Here is a 19,867-nt window from a genome sequence, read left to right on the forward strand (position 1 = left end):
GACAACTGTACATGATGAGGGTGATAGAAGAAGTACTTCTGACAGTCTTTTTTAATTCAACAAAAATTTTGTGCTCTTGAAATGGAGACATATTTATGAGTTTAAGAAAAGTTCATTTCTTGTGCTACTTCATATTTATCATGCTGTATCTCCTAAACTGTGTGTCATACAATAACATAATTTTATGGTTGGCTTCAGTAGTACATATTGATAGTGTGTGGAAACTTTCTGCCTAATAGACGTAGTGACAGTGAAGTAATCATTCGAAATGTAGTAAGTGACAAGCCTTTTCCCATTGTACTTTCTTCGAGGACAAAGCAAGAAAAAGTTTCAGGGAGGTGATTGTGTTTTTTTTAACAGTTTGTTGGAAGTTGGCAAGTGCTACAGTTTCCCCCATACAGTTTCCTCCATATGAGTATTATGTAGTTCATTAGCACAGCACAAGTTCCAGCACTCTGCGAGGAACATTTTGCTATTATAGGCATGGTGCAGTGCAGCGTGACTAGTTAGGGAAGCAGCAAAGGCAAAACATGCACGCAGTTATCCAACTAAACACCTATTAATTTTGGCACTCTGAAAGTTCAGGGAAGTTAGGGAAGAGGAGGAAGACTGTATATTATCGGGAAGAGTATTCAGGAAGTGTAAAGCAGTCACACAGATGTTCTTCCTTCATGAAGCAGAACACATGTATAACATTTTAGTAACAAAACAGTTGCTCGACAATATGGAGAAATGATCAGAAATTAATGAACTGTCCAAGGATAACATGATACCCTTGGCAGGTGTTAGTGTTTAATCCAAAGCTAAGGGATTCACTGTGAGGAGTGGATTCACCAACTTCTTCAATGAGACGAATTTTAAATTTTGTTCACATTACTCATCACAATAACATCATCATCGAGCTCATTATAACTGTGGTTAAAGGCTAGATACAAATCTGTGTAGATACGCCACTGGCCATTAAAATTTGTACACCATGAAGATGATGTGCTACAGACGCGAAATTTAACCGACAGGAAGAAGATACTGTGATATGTAAATGATTAGCTTTTCAGAGACTTCACACAAGTTTGGCGCCGGTGACGACACTTACAACATGCTGACATGAGGAAAGTTTCCAACCGATTTCTCATACACAAACAGCAGTTGACCGTTGTTGCCTGGTGAAATATTGTTGTGATGCCTCGTGTAAGGAGGAGAAATGTGTACCATCACATTTCCAACTTTGAAAGAGGTCGGATTGTAGCCTATCGCAATTGCAGTTAATCGTATTGTGACATTGCTGCTCGTGTTGGTTGAGATCCAATGACTGTTAGCAGAATATGGAATCGGTGGGTTCAGGAGGGTAATACGGAACGCCATGCTGGATCCCAAAGGCCTCATATCACTAGCAGTCGAGATGACAGGCATCTTATCCACGTGACTGTAACGGATTGTGCAGCCACGTCTCAATCCCTGAGTCAACAGATGGGGACGTTTGCAAGACAACAACCATCTGCACGAACAGTTCGACAATGTTTGCAGCAGCGTGGACTATCAGCTCGGAGACCATGGCTGCGGTTACCCTTGACGCTGCATCACAGACAGGAGTGCCTGCGATGATGTACTCAACGATGAACCTAGGTGCACGAATGGCAAAATGTCATTTTTTTGGATGAATCCAGGTTCTGTTTACAGCATCATGATGGTCACATCCGTGCTTGGCGACATCGTGGTGAACGCATATTGGATGCGTGTATTCGTCATCGCCATACTGGCGTATCACCCAGCGTGATGGTATGGGGTGCCATTGTTTACACGTCTCGGTCACCTCTTGTTCGCATTGACAGCACTTTGAACAGTGGACGTTACATTTCAGATGTGTTACGACCCGTGGCTCTACCCTTCATTCGATCCCTGCGAAACCCTACATTTCAGCAGGATAATGCATGACCGCATGTTGCAGGTCCTGTATGGGCTTTTCTGGATGCAGAAAATGTTCAACTGCTGCCCTGGCCAGCACATTCTCCAGATCTCTCACCAACTGAAAACGTCTGGTCAATGGTGGCCTGGCAACTGGCTCCTCACAATACACCAGTCACTACTCTTGATGAACTGTGGCATTGTGTTGAAGCTGCATGGGCAGCTGTACCTGTACACGCCATCCAAGCTCTGTTTGACTCAATGCCCAGGCATATCAAGGCCGTTATTACGGCCAGAGGTGGTTGTTCTGGGTACTGATTTCTCAGGATCTATGCACCCAAATTGCGTGAAAATGTAATCACATGTCAGTTGTAGTATAATATATTTGTCCAATGAATACCTGTTTATCATCTGCATTTCTTCTTGGTGTAGCAATTTTAATGGCCAGTAGTGTATATATTACATCGGATATAATCAAAGATATTTTGTCTTACATGTTTCAATAATTTTTTGCCAATTTCTGCCCACTCAACTCCTTTTGCATTTAGTTTTTCAACTCAGCAACAGCCTTGTACCACAAAATATGCTGTTTGGAAACCATCTTGAAGCTGCTCATCCTCTGAGGTAGAGAAGCTATGAGGTGACATTTCTAGTGAATGTTGCAATAATTAGATTGGATGAATTAACTTGTCTGATGCTGCCACTGCGCATGAGACACATACTTCAGCTCTTGCTTAGGAGTTTACTGCTCTCAGTTTGCCTTCCCCACTCCTTCAACCAAGCAAATCACTGCAACGTGTGGGACAGACTGAGTCCTGTGTGGAGGGCAGACTCCTCCAGAAGCATGCAGGCATTTTCCATAGGTAGAGCCTGAAGCAGCACTGCATTGCCCATACTGTAGGAAAAATAGTCTGGCATGTTTGTATTGTGTGAGAGGAGAGCATGGTCACACACATGTATTACACACCACATTGCAGCAAATTTCTGCAGCTAGGAAAATGTAGCATTAGGAAAGGGGCTTCCTTGTCCACTTGGACAATGCAATGATGTCTAAAGTTCCATGGGCCATTAGCACATTGACCATTGTAGTGGCTTCCTTTGACATGGCAACAGAGAGAGGTGCTCCAACCGTGGTGAACCCATTGACAACACTGGACTCAGAAGCGGCACCACATCCTCTTTTCAGATGAGTCCCAGTTCTGCGCACAGCATCATGATGGACACATGTGTGGAAGCTCCGAGGAGAATGAACATTGCCAGATTGCGTTCATCATTGTCATACCTCTCGTGATGCTATGTGGTATCATTGGATACAGAACGTGATCATCTCTGGTTTGCATAGCCTATAGCAGACATTTAATTTCTAATGTATTGAACCAAGTGGCTGTGCCCAGTCTTCAATGCGTCGATGATGTTTTTATCAAAAAATATATGATGCAAGACACCATGTTTGCCCATGATGTCCAGACCTACCTCAATACTTGGGGTGTTTGACTGTTTCCCTGGCCAGTTCATTTTCTAGATCTCTAATTGAAAAAAATTGGTCATGGATTGCCAAGAGACTGGCAGCCATGACGCGCCAGCCACTACAATTGATGGACTCTGGTCTAGGGATGAAGCAGAATGGAATGGTGTACCTGTATCTGTCCCTGTCATCCAAGTTCAGTGTGATTAAATGCTCAACTTGGTCAGAGTCAGTGTTGCCAGAGGTGGCACCTCTTTACGCTAAATTTAACACTATGTATTCACATAACAAGTAAAATTTCGTTATTTACTGTCCTCCTTGTTGCAATTTTAATGGCAAGAAGTGTATTTACAGTATCTGATGATGGCTGTTCTCAAAAATATGTTCTGTAGTTGGAATCATATAAGTAACAGATGCAATATAAATGGAAACTGGGATAAAGTGACACACCTGTCTTGTATTTCATCAATTTTGAAGCACAAAATCAACTGAACTGCATCAGATCCAACAAAGAAAGTATGAGTGATCACAAAAGAACTCCAGAGCAATTTTTCTTTTTTTATTTATTTTCTTTTTTTTATTTTATGAATAAGAGAGTATAGATTATATTTTCATCTAATTTTTTTTATTACCAGTGGCCAAACTGGGCCATCTTCAGATTTAAAAATAAAGTACAGGTGGACTGTTGGTACCACCAGCATCAGCTGGTATGCATCATTGCAACTTATGCAACTTCATAAGTTGAAGAGACTGCTATGTAAAAAGTTTTCATATGATTTTACTGTGTATTTTATATCTCAAACTTTACGTTGCAATTGCAACTTGAAGTTGCGCATGAGATACATTACCATTATGATTAATCCAATAAACACACAGTGCTGATTGGTTGCTAATAACAGATCTTGGGTTTTCCATAGCAACATTTAATGATACGTTTTGGGTGTAGCCCCTCATCAGACGATCCGTTATAAAATATATACAACATGAGCACAAAAATACTTCACAACCCACACAGTAAGGCAAAATAAGTGACAGACAAATTTTCAGAATGCAAACCAGTGTATATATTAAAGACAGTTGTATAAGCCCTGACATATAGTGCACGAGGTTTCACAGTGAAAACAGCCAAGTGCAATGGCTGAGCATGAAAACTAAAGTGAACAAATCATGCTAACAAGAGTAAAGTAAACTAAAAGCATGCCAGACGGTGTGCCAAGCTTAGCTCTCCAAATATTGTCAAATGCAATATAATTACAAAAAGAAACAAAAAGGCTATAGTTAGCTGTATGTGACAATGAATGTCATCAAAATTCACAGTATTGATGAGAACAACCCACATGTACAGTAAAATACATCAAAATATGTGTGTGTGAAATGGCAATAACAAATCAGAACAGTACCTACACAGAAAATTCTTCATTTGTGTGGCCATATTGTCCGTAGTTGCTTTACAGTTCTTGAGGGTAATTTTGTTCTGTCATTGAAACTGAATTTCTTAGATTTTTCACAGCACACTGTTACGCACACGATGTAAGCGAGAAATCAAGCGAAAATCACCACCACTGGTGGTGATAACCTCAACAAAGCTAAAAGCATCTGGTGAAAAAATCACTAATTTTCATAGTTGCAATGACAGAACAAAAATACCCTCAAGAATAGCTATACAGACTGTGTGATTCAAACTAGAGTCAGAGTTTGGATTCAATACAGCATTTCTATGGAACACCCAAGATCTATTATTAGTGACCAGTCAGCATTGTATATGTTTCTTGGACAAACTTTGAAGCTGATTCTTACCACAACAAAGGAGAATGGAAAGAAAAGTACCCCCAAAAGAAGTAAGAAAAATGCTTTCTTTTGTTGTTTCATTATATCATTCACCTTTATAACAGCCCTTCACTGCATCTGAATAATACTGATCATTATGATTAACATTTTGTATTTGTGTTTCATGGCATCAACATTTTTGGCACATTCTGTACTATGTTAACAGATTATTGGCAGTAACTTTTGTAACAATATTCAAATACTCGATAACCGTCCAAGTGTGTTAACTGTCGTATTCCATTACAGAGTGTTCTCATGCGCAGTAGCCAACCAATGACGGGACCAAACTCAAAAAGATGCAAGGAAGATGAAAGACTGATCAATTCAGTGCTTGGACCAGGAAAACGAGGTTACATAATTGATACAAGGACACAAACATTGGCACAAACTGCAAAGGTAAGAATCTATTGAGCTTACTAGTATATTGAATTCTGTGGGTTCATGGCCTAACAGAACTGGATGCCCAAAGATGAGAGTAAATAATTTTTGGGTCTGGAGTTTACTATGGCTAGAAAGCCTAATAACATAATTCTGATCCATGTAAAAGAAATATAACAGCCATGGCACTTGTGTCCTTAAAGATAAGTCATGAATGAAGTAAGTACTTCAAGAATCTGGCAAGCAAAGTAAATTATTAATGGAAATGTGACGTTTCCACATGTTTTAATCAGGATTGTTCACTAAAATTGACATCACAGTGTTCATTTATTCATTAACACATGTTTTCTTTTATATTTTATGTCATGACAATTTGGTAGAATTCCACAAGTTTGAATATTACTATTGCAATCATCACCATTGAGCAGATGAGTAGATTTACATATAGGTATCATTAGACAATAATTTTCCCACTTTGTTTTATGAAGCTTGTATCAGAATGACTAGTTGCACACACATAAAAAACATTGCTTTTAATGCATTTAATGGAATGCTAAGGTTCAGAAACCACGGTATGGCCACATTGCACTGTGAGATTTCTGCATATTCAGTTTCTGCTGAAGCCTGTCACATTACTTGGCACCTATGTCCCAAGGGGTGTTTCACACTGAAAGCAGCATCAAGAGGCTGTATTTAACAGCAGCAATCAAATGGTGCCAAGTCAGGACTGCATGATCCTTACTACAGAATCTCCTAGCCAAATTGTGCAATCTTAGCATAAATGAAATCTGAAAAATGGGATTGTGTGCTGTCATGTAGATACCCTGCACAGGCACTTATCACAAAAAGCAGGAAACAGTTGGCTTGAAATGTATGTTTCAACATTGATCGTTGTTTTGCTCAGATGAAGCTTGACTGCCATAAATTCATAAACGAGGTTTTTGACTATTGTAGGTACAAACTAAAGGGACAACTAGAGGACCATGAAAGAAGCAAACAGTTTTAGTAAACATAGATCTGGAAACAAATGGTTTCATCTGTATGAAGTATTATGACTGAGTACATGAACATCTTGTAACAGACTCTTCAAAGATCCAAACTGCTGATATGTACTTGTGGACAAACACGTTACAACTAATATTCCACATGGCCACCATACATGAGAAGACAGGCTTCAGCACAGATCCTCATCAATGCTAGTACATGTTACAAAATGCAAGGCATGTTCTGAATGCACTAACAACCATCCACAATGCATTTCTGCAGTTGATCTACAGTATCAACAGGACTGAAATGCGCCAATGTTTTTAAATATCACCACACAAAAAAAGAAAAAGTGCCCAAGTCAGGGGGGATCTGGGAGGCCATGCTATTGGCAAGCCATGACCGATACACTTCCTGTCTTCATTCGTGCACCATATTTCTGAACAGCCACATGAAAAAATACTGAGGCATCATCATGCATATTTCACTGCAGGGTAGCCTTAAATGTAGTCTTAGACGTCAACATTTTTTTTTTTTTTTTTTAATTTTTATTTTTTTTTAATTTACATTTTCTTTGCGTGGAGCCATTGTAATGATGGCTTTTGCAAACATCAGACTTAATACTATGGTTATATTTATACTTATAAAATACACTATATTCTGTAGCTGTTGCTTCTTATGTCTATTTTTTACATTGATCACATTACAACTGATATGCTAATGCCTCATGTTACAATCACTATCTTAAAATTCATTGGAAGAATATAAACATTTTTCTATTAGAAAAGATGTTAATGTTTCAGAAACATTTCCCGTGTACGTTCTTAGAGAGTTTGGTAGCTTGTTATACCAAATCAAACCACTGATATATAGACTTCATCAGTCATTTTTAACGTTGTTCTGTTACGGAAATAGTTACACTTTGTTCTAGTGTTGTGATCGTGTACATCACTGCCCTTGATAGCTTCTGTTGGTTGACTTATAAAAAATACAACTATTTTGAAGATGTACAGAGAATATATTGTCAGATATTCGTGCTGCACAAACACTTCACAACATGAATCTCTATGCCCCATCCCATGTATAAGTCTTATTGCTCTTTTCTGTAGTAGTAGTATTCTTTTTAAATGTACATCAGCTGCACAGACCCATAGTTCAATTCCGTAATTGAGAAAGGGGTAAAGTGTTCCATAATATACTATTTCAGTGCATGGATAGGAACTATCTTTGCGAGCTGGCTGAGGAGATATATGGCACTACTGACTTTTCCGCATACGAAATTAATGTGATATGCCCACCACAAATTTTCATCAACATATACACCCAGGAATCTACAGTTACCATTTTCTGTTGCAGAGATATTACACACACTATTCATATTGTTGTGATGAGAACTGCCTGTTTTAAATGTCAGTAGTTGAGATTTGGTGATATTCACCTTGAGTCCCTGATCATTAAAGTATTTTGTTACTTCTGTTACACCACTAGTAGCAAGAGATTCTAGTTCTTTAGATTCGCTCCCATAGAATAAGATAGATGTGTCATCTGCATAGCTTACAATATGGGAGTTAATGGGTTGTGCAATGTCGTTAATATATGTAAGGAAGAGAAAGGGTCCAAGGATTGAGACCAGTGGTACACCTTGTAATACAGGTTCACTGGTGGACTGGGCATTCAGGATTTTGTTATCTAGTTTGTATGACAATTTAGTGCTTTGCTTATGATTCAACAGGTACGTGGTTAGAAGATTCATGGCTTGATCCCCAACGCTATAAGATTTTAGCTTTTTAAGAAGTACCCTATGGTTTACCGTATCAAATGCTCTTGTCAGGCCCAAAAATATACCTGCAGTCTGCATCTTCTGGTCCAACAGACAGTAAACTTCATGGATGAACTGTGTAACTGCTGTGGTTGTACTTAGCTCTTTTCTGAAGCCACGCTGTGAATCTACTAGCAGTTTATGTTTTGTGAAAAAGGCACTTAGTTGAGAAAGGATAATGCTTTCGAATATCTTACTAAAAGTGGGAATTAATGATATTGGTCTATAGTTGGGGACTTCTTTCTTACTTCCCTTTTTATACACTGGTTTCACTACACTCATTTTTAGAACCGTTGGATACATGTTTTCTCTAATGCTGCAATTAATCAGGTGAGTAAGAGGTTTAGAAATTTCTTTTATGTATGCTTTAGCAATAGCACTGGATACGCCATCCCATCCAGATGAAAATTTTTTCTTTAGCATGTATATTGCCCTGCGAACTCCTGCTCATTCACTTCCACAAATTCAAATTCGGTACACTGGGTGAGATGGCATCGGATCTCTTTCTGTGAATCTGTAATATGCGTTGATTGTTCGCCAGAAATGTAGTAGTTATTAAAAATATTACATATAGTATCTGGGTTTTTTATAATGTTACCATCATGTCTTATGCTGAGTGGTTCCATGTTCATCTTGTTGGGACCTTTTCGGTATTTGTCAATCAGCTTCCAAGATGCTTTGCTTATGTTGTCAGACTGTTCTATTGTTTTGCTGTTAATCTGCTTCCTTAGATTGACAATTTCAGTTTTAAAAGTTTGCTTGGCCCTATTGTATTTTTCCTTGAAAACCTGCATAGTAGTAGTTTTATAAAGCTGGTTTAGATCATGTACTTTCTGCCTGAGCCTAATCAGATTTGTTGAGAGTTTTAGTCTAGGATTACTTCCATTTTGACAGTGTTTAACTACCTTCTGGATTTCTCTGACTGAACAACTATATTCATAATGATGCAATAGGGTTGAGTAGAATTCATTCCATTTCTCATCCGACCCTTTTACCTGATACACAGAATCCCATTTCTCATTTGCTAGTTTGTCTTTAAGAGCATTAATATTTGAGGTATTCAGCATTCATTTCTGTGGCACAATGTTTGTTATTTTAGGCACAACTGAATTTTTGTATTCTATCACCTGACAGAAGTGGTCAGAATAAAGAAAATCTAACTTACTGTAATTTACCTTATCTATAACATCTTTGTTGATTATAGCATAATCTATTCTATTGGAACATGTGTCCGTCACTCTGGTGTCAGAGTTCACTATATTTACAAGGTTGTATGAAGTCAGTACATCACTGAGTTTCAAGTTTACTATACTATTTGAGTTTGCATCTATATTAAAGTCATCTAATACAGTAAGGTCATTAGAACCAGCCTGATCAGCAACACTACTAAGTTTATCCATAAACAGCATTACATCAGCATTTGGTGGCCTACACACTCCAATCACTTTATGCTTTGATAACTTAAGATTATTACTGTGGTGTACAATACCTGTCATTTCAATTGATCCTTCTTTGGTGTGGTGTTCAAGAAAGGAAATTTTTTTAGCTTCTACATCCTTACTAACATAAATTGCCACACCGCCACCTTTATGGTTTTGCCTACAATAACTACTTGCTAGTAAGTAACCTTCTAATCTATAGTATATTATTTCACTGCATTTTAGCCCATGTTCTGTTATTATTAGTACATGTGGCACGTGTTCCTCTATGAAGATTTGTAGAATGTCTAGTTTGTTTCCGAGATATTGCACATTTAAGTGCATTAACTTTAAGGGTGTTATCCCTTCTTGTTTATTTACCATTTCGCAGGAATCAAAATCGTTTGAGTTACACTTTTTATGACATTTTGCATACACTGGTTTTTTGGAACTGACCTGCAATGACTGAGCACTTACTTCACACAGCCTGGCTTTTCTTTGCGCACACAGGACTCAGTCATATCCGAAATACATCCCTAAAAACTATTATTATGGTCCTTTATTCTAAAAAAGTCTCGCTGTTGTAGCCCAGAGCAATTGGAGCTTTCTCCACACTGTCTTTCTCCCACAGTTTGCTTATGTGGGAAACTAGCTTGGCCTTCCCTTTCCTGTTTAAGTGGAATCCGTGTTTTGTATGTTCATCATGACTCATCTTACTTAATTCTATCAAATGTACATGGCTAAATTTATCACACAGTTTCTTTAGCTCAGAATTGTAGTGTCGAATTTCTTTGTTTACACACGACCACAGTGGTAAATCATGTCGCACTGGCACGTTTGTGATGACAATGTTCATTTGAAATAGTTTTGGTAATATGTTACGGAAGCCTCGCAGGGCTGTCTTGCTTTCGTTTTTGTATACATCATTGCCGCCGCCAATAATCACAATGTGAGTGTCTTTGTCCAACTGACTCATTTCTGTTGTAATATTCTCCACCACTGCATTTAACATTGCACGAGGCTTGATTTTCGCGAAAACTGAATGCTTTGAAGGCATACTTTCGTGAATACGTTTGGATAGATCTTTTCCATGACTGTCGGCACACAGAAGAAGCCCTTTGGTGCATCTTAAGGTTGGCAAGTTCTTTTTTGGTCCTTTAGTGGGAGTTTTGTGATTACTTTCAGGTTTGTTTATGTCTATTGTGTTACCACAATCCGCTACAAGTGCTGAGAATTTGTTTGATAATGGTATCACTGGGGCTGTACTTACATGTAGTTCTTGCTTGTTTGTTTTTTTTTTTTTTTTTTCGGCACACGCCACATTTTCTGCGCGGGATGACTATTAACAACGGCGTTGTCTTGAGTTAGGCGATAATTCCGATCCACTGCTTTATATTTAGTTTCCAGCTCTTGATATTTTCTCAGAAGTTCTTGATATTTTGTATTGATTGATACTAAATCATCTGTTAACATGCTTATTATTTTTTCTTTTGTCTTTAGCGTGTTCGTTATTTCATTTACCGCGGCACTCACGAAGCACTATCGGCATGTCCAATCATGTTCGTCTTTGTATCAATTATAAACGATTACGTGCTCAGTGTCGTCGTATTATCAAAGAAAGCAAGAAAGCCAGCTGGGCTGCTTTCACAAGCACCTTCAACAGTTTTACTCCTTCTTCTGTTGTCTGGGGTAGCCTGCGCCGGCTATCTGGCACTAAGGTCCACTCACCAGTTTCTGGCTTGAAGGTCGCGAATGACGTCCTTGTGGCCCCTGAGGCTGTCTCCAATGCCTTCGGCCGCTTTTTCGCAGAGGTTTCGAGCTCCGCTCATTACCACCCTGCCTTCCTCCCCCGCAAACAGGCAGAGGAGGCTAGGGTTCCTAACTTCCGCTCCTCGAATTGTGAAAGTTGTTATGCCCCGTTCACCATGCGGGAACTCGAAAACGCACTTGGCCGATCACGGTCCTCTGCTCCAGGGCCAGATTCTATTCATATTCAGATGCTGAAGAACCTTTCTCCTGCGGGTAAAAGTTTTCTTCTTCGTACATACAATCGCATCTGGATTGAGGGACATGTTCCCGCATGCTGGCGCGAGTCTATTGTTGTCCCGATTCCTAAGCCGGGGAAGGACAAGCACTTACCTTCCAGTTATCGACCCATCTCGCTTACCAGCTGTGTCTGTAAAGTGATGGAGCGAATGGTTAACTCTCGATTGGTTTGGCTGCTCGAGTCTCGACGCCTACTTACCAATGTACAATGTGGATTTCGTAGGCGCCGCTCTGCTGTTGACCATCTGGTTACCTTGTCGACCTTCATTATGAATAACTTCTTGCGGAAGCGCCCGACCGCGGCTGTGTTCTTTGATTTGGAGAAGGCTTACGACACCTGTTGGAGGGCGGGCATTCTCCGCACCATGCATACATGGGGCCTTCGCGGTCGTCTCCCTCTTTTTATTCGTTCCTTTTTAATGGATCGACAGTTCAGGGTATGTGTGGGTTCTGTCCTGTCGGACACCTTCCGCCAGGAGAATGGGGTGCCACAGGGCTCAGTTTTGAGCGTCGCTCTCTTCGCCATCGCGATCAATCCAATAATGGATTGCCTCCCAGCTGATGTATCAGGCTCCCTTTTCGTGGACAATTTTACCATCTATTGCAGCGCGCAGTGTACACGTGTCCTGGAGCGCTGTCTTCAGCGTTCTCTTGACCGTCTTTACTCCTGGAGTGTCGCCAATGGCTTCCGTTTTTCTGCCGAGAAGACGGTCTGTATTAACTTCTGGCGCTACAAAGAGTTTCTCCCACCGCCCTTACGACTCGGTCACGTTGCTCTCCCAATCGTGGAGACAACCAAATTTTTAGGCCTTACATTTGACAGGAAACTTAGCTGGTCTCCACATGTGTCATATTTGGCCACCCGTTGTACCCGTTCTTTAAATGTCCTCCGTGTTCTCAGTGGTCTGTCGTGGGCAGCGGATCGAACCGTCCTACTTCGTCTATATCGGTCGATCGTCCGCTCCAAGCTGGATTATGGGAGCTTCGTATACTCCTCTGCACGGCCATCCATCTTACGCCGCCTCAACTCCATACAACATCGGGGTTTACGACTTGCGATCGGAGCATTTTATACCAGTCCCGTAGAGAGTCTTCATGCTGACGCTGGCGAATTGCCACTCACCTACCGGCGCGATATATTGCTTTGTCGGTATGCCTGTCGGCTACTGTCAATGCCCGACCATCCGTCTTATCGTTCCTTTTTTGACGACTCTCTTGACCGTCAATACGGGTTGTATGTCTCTGCCCTGCTACCCCCTGGAGTTCGCTTCCGTCGCCTCCTTCAACACCTTAATTTTTCACTCCCTGCAACCTTTCGAGTGGGCGAGAGCCGCACGCCACCTTGGCTCCAGGCTCAGGTCCGCGTTCACCTTGACCTCAGCTCGCTCCCAAAAGAGGTCACCCCCGGTTCGGTCTACCACTCCCGTTTTTTGGAACTTCATTCGAAGTTCATCGACATGACTTTCATTTATACAGATGGCTCTAAGACCAATGACGGGGTCGGGTGTTCCTTTATTGTCGAGGCACAAAGTTTCAAATACCGGCTCCATGGCCATTGTTCGGTCTTCACAGCTGAGCTCTTTGCCCTCTACCAGGCTGTTCTTTACATCTGCCGCCACCGACATTCTGCATATGTCATCTGCTCAGATTCCCTGAGCGCCATCCAGAGCCTCAGTGATCCGTACTCGGTTCATCCTTTCGTACACCGGATCCAACGCTCTCTTCAGCAGCTGGTGGACGTCGGTTCTCCAGTTAGCTTTATGTGGGTTCCTGGCCATGTCGGTATCCCTGGGAACGAAGCTGCAGATGCCGCGGCCAAGGCTGCCGTCCTCCAGCCTCGGCCAGCTTCTTGTTGCGTCCCTTCGTCCGATTTTAGCAGGGTGATTTGTCGGCGCATCTTATCTCTGTGGCATGCCGATTGGGCTGCACTTACCGACAACAAGCTTCGGGCCTTAAAACCTCTTCCCGTGGCTTGGACGTCCTCCTCACGCCCTTCTCGGCGGGAGGAGGTCGTTTTAGCCCGGTTAAGAATTGGACACTGCCGGTTCAGCCATCGCCATCTGCTGACGGCTGCGCCGGCGCCGTTCTGCCCATGTGGGCACTTGCTGACGGTTCGACACATTTTAATGTCCTGTCCAGATCTTAACACACTGCGCCTCGATCTTAACCTGCCAGATACCTTCGATGCCATTTTAGCGGATGACCCACGAGCAGCTGCTCGTGTTCTTCGTTTTATCAATTTGACAAACCTCGCTAAGGACATTTGATGATGCTGTTTTTTAATCCTATGCCTGTCAGTCTGTCTTTTATCGTGTTTTCCCTTTTAGTTGTTGTGGTCAACTTGTGCCTCGCGGTGCATTCTTAGAGTAGTCAGGGCGCTAATGACCATTGAAGTTGTGCGCCCTAAAACCACAAAAAAAAAAAAAAAAAAAAAAAAAATGTTCGTCTTTTATATATTTCAAATTGACTTTGACACATTTGTTGTGGTACCAGTACTTGCAGTCGGCACACAGGATACCTCTTTTGACCTTCTTCACACAAATTTTACAAATCTCACTATCACTTTTTAAAGACACTGGGACATCACTACACGAAAAATGTTCACTCGACACCATATTGCCAATATATTCTGTAACGCTGGCATGACTGCACTTTTGCCTAAGTCATATCAGGGAAACCATTGGTTCTCAGGCATATGTTCATTGAATTATTTGCTTGTTTCATTGTTCTCTACATGCCTCTTGTGTTTGTACCTAAAATAGCCAAATATCCTGTATATCTCAGAACATAGAGGAACTTTTTTTGCGTATGTAATAATGAATTCTGTAGTAGTGAAGAAGAGGGATAGTTTCACACTTTTTGGAGACCTGTTTGATTTGAATGGATTAAAACAATCTAGACTGCAACCATATTTTATTAATGACATTAATAAATTATTATTTTGATCTAGACTGTTGTTTTAACCCAGCTGTAATACCAGATCGCTGGTACTTCTCGGGACCATGTTGTCCAAATTTATGTTTAATTTGGAACTGTACTGATACATCCATTATTTGTCACCAGTCATTATTCTTTCCAGAAAGTTATAGTCAGCTTTATGTAATGATGTGATTGTTTGTCACGATATTCATTAGACACCAACTTTTGCAAAGGATAGCTGCCTGTGCACACTGTTGTTCACTGTACCATACCAAATATGGAAATACTCTGTCAAGGTTCTCAGATAAATCCTGTGCTTATTTATAATCACCTACTGAATACCTTGGATATTGGGTGGTGATGTCCCACTTACCAGTTACAAGGAATACCTCATCACCAAAGCAGTGAAGAATGTGGAGCACCACAAGTTGATGTTGCAGCATAAACATTTTTTTAGTGTGAATTTCACTAGATCTGACTTATTTTGCCCACAGTAAAATGAACTACAATTCATGCTCCTCATCAATAGACAGCTGTATTACAGGAATTGCCTCATGCTCGGCAACACGTCCGTCAAGGGCTGTTTTATCTCAAATAATCTAACATTACTGTGGGACAATTTGTTTATCAGCTTCTGGTTACCCAACCATAATAATGTGGTGACAGAAAAAGGTGGTACATTGTGTTTTGATCTGCCCATGTAATTTTTGTAAACATTAAAAAATATACTTCAGTGCTGTAACACTATTCGTTTTTCTATCATCACCTTCCTCTCTCATTGATAGTGCGTGCTTATACAAGGCAGTGTAGGAATGAGATCATTGCGACATGCAACACAAATAAAGGTACAACACTACACTACACAGGTATATTTCACAGCAACTTCCACAGGTATAAAGAACAGTTCCAAAGAGCAGAACTGACAAAGTAATACAGAATAACAGCACAAGTAGCTTCATATGTAGGGACAGTAAGTAGATGTTACACTGCAAGCAAAGAAGAGCTTGGGCAGTTCACAATAGCAGTACAAATAGATGACCATAGTTTGACCTGGTGACGCTGGCGATATGTGGGCACTGGTGTGTTCATTATGCATGGTGACAGATTCATGCTAAGTGCATTTATGCCACTGTCTGGCAGCTTGAGCCCTGCAATGAGCATCCCGACTGGATCGGTGATCTTCTGTGGCCTGCCATGCCATTGCTCCAGATGCGCCAAAGAGTGGGTGGCATCAATAGTTTGCTATGCCTGCTGAAACGCATAGTAGCCCAGTGGATTACCAAAGAGATGAAGACCTCAAATGAATGTTATAAGCATCATACCAAATATTGTAATAAAATAAATAAATGTCTATTTTTAAACAGAATATAGTATTCTTTTAATTTGTCTTCTTTTTATTCAACCAATTATTCATCTCTACAATCCAGTGATGAACTTTTCTTTAATTCTGCTATTTTTATATTACCGGCAGTTCCTTTTAAGTTATAAAGATGTATTCTAGGGTATCAGAATTCCAATTGAGAATGATCTACATCTTTTAGTAGACATATTACTAAAACATGTGAGATGAATGAAACCCAAATTCAGTCTTCCTGCAAAAACTATTTCTTACTGCTTTGACATAGCAAAGTCAAGTAGTGAGGTCTCACTATTCATCAGACAATATGCATTAAAAACACATCAAAAAAAGTTTTGCATCACCTCAGTTCCGAGAGTTCCAGAATCTGTACAGAAAATTGAAATAGAAATCAACATAATCATCATTTCTGCCCTTTTAATTGCTCATGAAAATGACATATTGCATGTTGTATCACCATACAGCAAGACCTTCAGAGGTGGTGGTCCAGATTGCTGTAGACACCAGTACCTCTAATACCCAGTAGCATGTCCGCTTGCATTGATGCATGCCTGTATTTATCGTGGCATACTATCCTCAAGTTCATCAAGGCACTGTTGGTCCAGATTGTCCCACTCCTCAACGGCGATTCGGCGTAGATCCCTCAGAGTGATTGGTGGGTCACGTCATCCATAAACAGCCCTTTTCAATCTATGCCAGGCATGTTCGATAGGGTACATGTCTGAAGAATATGCTGGCCACTCAAGTCAAATGATGTCATTATCCTGAAGGAAGTCATTCACAAGATGTGCATGATGGGGGCACAAATTGTCATTCATGAAGACGAATGCCTCACCAATATCAGTTGGAGGATGGCATTCACGTATCGTCCTGTCTCTCTGTATCTCCTTCCCTTGTTGAGAGCCCTTCCTGGCACAAAGTAACCATGCGGACACGATCGTGCAGCGGTATTGACCATCTAGGCATGGTTGAAGTACAGACTACATGAGCCATGTAGCTCCTTCCTGGTGGAATGACTGGAACTGATCAGCCGTAGGACCCCATCCGTCTAATAGGCGCTGCTCGTTCATGGTTGTTTGCATCTTTGGACAGGATTAGTGAAATCTCTGAACAGTCAAAGGGGCTTTGTCTGTGATACAATATCCACAGTCAACGTCTATCTTCAGGAGTTGTGGGAACCAGGGTCATGCAAAACTCTTTTGGTTGTGTGTACCATTCTGCTCTTGCAGTCCTTTTTTGTTCAAATATATATACAGTAAACATCAGTTTATTTCTCATTATAAATAAAATGTGTCTTAAAATAAGTCATTTATGTGTCCAGTTGATAGAGTGGTCCCAACCCAGTGAAGTGCATATTTTGTTTAATGTATATGAAACAGGCAGGAAAACATGAAGAATACTGAGTAGTGCTGTTATATGGCAGTAAAAAATTGATGTATTAAATGGGCATGTGAAAGTTCACTTTGAAAAATATTTTATTTGCAATGGGAAACAAAGCTATTCTTTCCATGTTGTATGATACACATGATGAACAGTACTTGTTTGGACTGACTCCATCTACACATTACAAAATCATAACAACTAATATCTGCAGAAACACAAGAGAAAAAGCACCTGAGAACTCTTAAGACAGTCACTCAGTATATTGTCTATATATTTGAAAACCAAAGGAATACGAGAGTATAACAGCATAATTCACACTACCTTATGAACATCAAGACTCCATAACTTCATTTCACTATGGCAAATTATCATAAGTCAATAGATGAGAACGAATTTTTACAGGATAATTGATTGTTTGTTTCTCTCACCCTCCATATTTTTGTAATTGGTCTGCTTAATAATGTGGCTCATTCTCAGAAGTGTAGGGAAGCTCTGGGAAAACTGACACCTCAAAAACAATGAGGAATTATTCTTGTTTCTATGCAAAGTAGTGAATTGTAGTTTCTGTGAGAAGTACTGAATTATATCTACTAAATCTTGTCAAAACACACACACACACACACACACACACACACACACACACACACACACACACACGATATATGCTTGTAAGCCGCACATTATTTCCTGTTAAATGTAGCTGTTACAATTTCTTTGATACAATATAATGCTTGTAAGCTGCACATTATTACCTGTTAAATGTAGCTGCTACAATTTCTTTGATTTTTAAAATAAAAATAAAATAAAAAACCACTATTCTGATAGTGGCGTACGCATTACTTTGTGACCATTAAATCAATAACTGTAAAGATGACAAACTGACAGTTTGAATCTATTAAAACTACACTTACAGATGTCTTAAAACTGGTGATTAGTATTTAATTCAAGACTGGATATAATTTCTTGACCCGTTTAACACTATATGAATCACTGGTTTCTATATCAACACTGTGTGTACCACATTCTTGTACCAGGATGGTTGTCATAAAGTCTCAAGGATATGTGACTCACCTTGCTTCTAAGGATGTTTTTCAAAATTCCACTTACACAAAATAATAATAGTTTTTCATAGAAAAGTATCTTTTGAACTTACCTGATTGTATTTAAATCACTGTGTTAAATATATCTAGTAATTTATTTCAGTTATGAAAATAGAAATTGAAAACAAGAGTTATATGTCTTACATGCAAAATATAGTAATGCTAATAATTTTTGTTCACAGTCTCGAGGTGGAGGATTCGAGGTTGAAATATACTACCCTCAGTGGCGTAGAGTTAATAAACCAATTGATCGACACCATGTTCTTCTTGATAGTCTCACAAAACTTGTTGAAGGTATTAATTTTTTATGCCATAGAGTTTTTGGCGTAACTTATAAACATTTCTTTCAACACAGTGATTAAAAGGAAAGATGCATGAAAAACTGAAGCTGGAAAAAGAGTACTTCATGGCTTTGGGATCAAAAGCGTGTTAGTCAAACTGCATGCAAAACGTTTGCAAGAAATCTTTCTTTCTTCTTCTTTTTATATACGAGGGTCGGTCAAAAAGTAATGCCTCCCATTTTTTTTCTACTTAAAGAAATTAAGTTAAGTGAAAAATTTGAATTTGGCGCCATTCCTCAAACCTTCTTCTGCAATCCACTGCAGTAGTAACTTTCTGTGTCAACAGGTGGCAGCACAGCAGAAGTTTGTAAGATGGCCGACATCGATGTTCGTTTGAGACAGCGTTGTGTGATTGAATTCTTGAATGCAGAAGGTGAAACGCCCATACGCATTCATGAAAGACTGAAGAAGGTGTATGGTGTTGTGACAGTGGATGTCAGCACTGTTAGACGATGGGTTCGTCGTTGTAAGGAAGCTGAAGGGCAAACACCGTTGACTGACGAAAAGCGGAGCGGCAGGCCGGTGAGTGCAGTGACTCCACACAACATTCAGCAAGTTGATGACATCATTCGTGGTGACCGTCGGGTGACTGCAGATGAAGTGTGTCGCATTATTTCTCTTAGTAAAGGCAGTGTGATCACGATTATTAAACAATTGGGGTACTCAAAAGTTTGTGCACGGTGGGTTCCAAGAATGTTAACCGATCAGAATAAAGAGGCAAGGAAAACAATAGCCTCCCAACACTTGCAGCGCTTCCGTTTGGAGGGAGATGAGTTTCTGAAAAAAATTGTGACCGGGGACGAAACATGGGTGCATTTTTTTGAACCCGAATCAAAGAGGCAGTCAATGGAGTGGCGTCACACAAGCTCGCCGAGGAAGAAAAAATTCAAAACTGTGCGATCGGCAGGGAAAGTTATGGCAACAGTTT

General features: G+C 40.2%; 1 protein-coding gene across 1 annotated transcript in view; it reads left to right on the forward strand.

Annotated features, from left to right (window-relative positions):
- The window catches only part of LOC124777151 (myotubularin-related protein 9), a 130,708-nt gene that overhangs the window by 66,174 nt on the left and 44,667 nt on the right, over window positions 1-19,867 (forward strand). Inside the window, exons 6-7 of the mRNA XM_047252453.1 lie at window positions 5,441-5,590; window positions 18,781-18,892. Coding sequence (XP_047108409.1) covers window positions 5,441-5,590; window positions 18,781-18,892 — 262 coding nt within the window. The remainder of the gene's footprint in view (window positions 1-5,440; window positions 5,591-18,780; window positions 18,893-19,867) is intronic.

This window comes from Schistocerca piceifrons, chromosome 2 (genome assembly GCF_021461385.2).
Source record: "Schistocerca piceifrons isolate TAMUIC-IGC-003096 chromosome 2, iqSchPice1.1, whole genome shotgun sequence".
NCBI lineage: Eukaryota > Metazoa > Arthropoda > Insecta > Orthoptera > Acrididae > Schistocerca > Schistocerca piceifrons.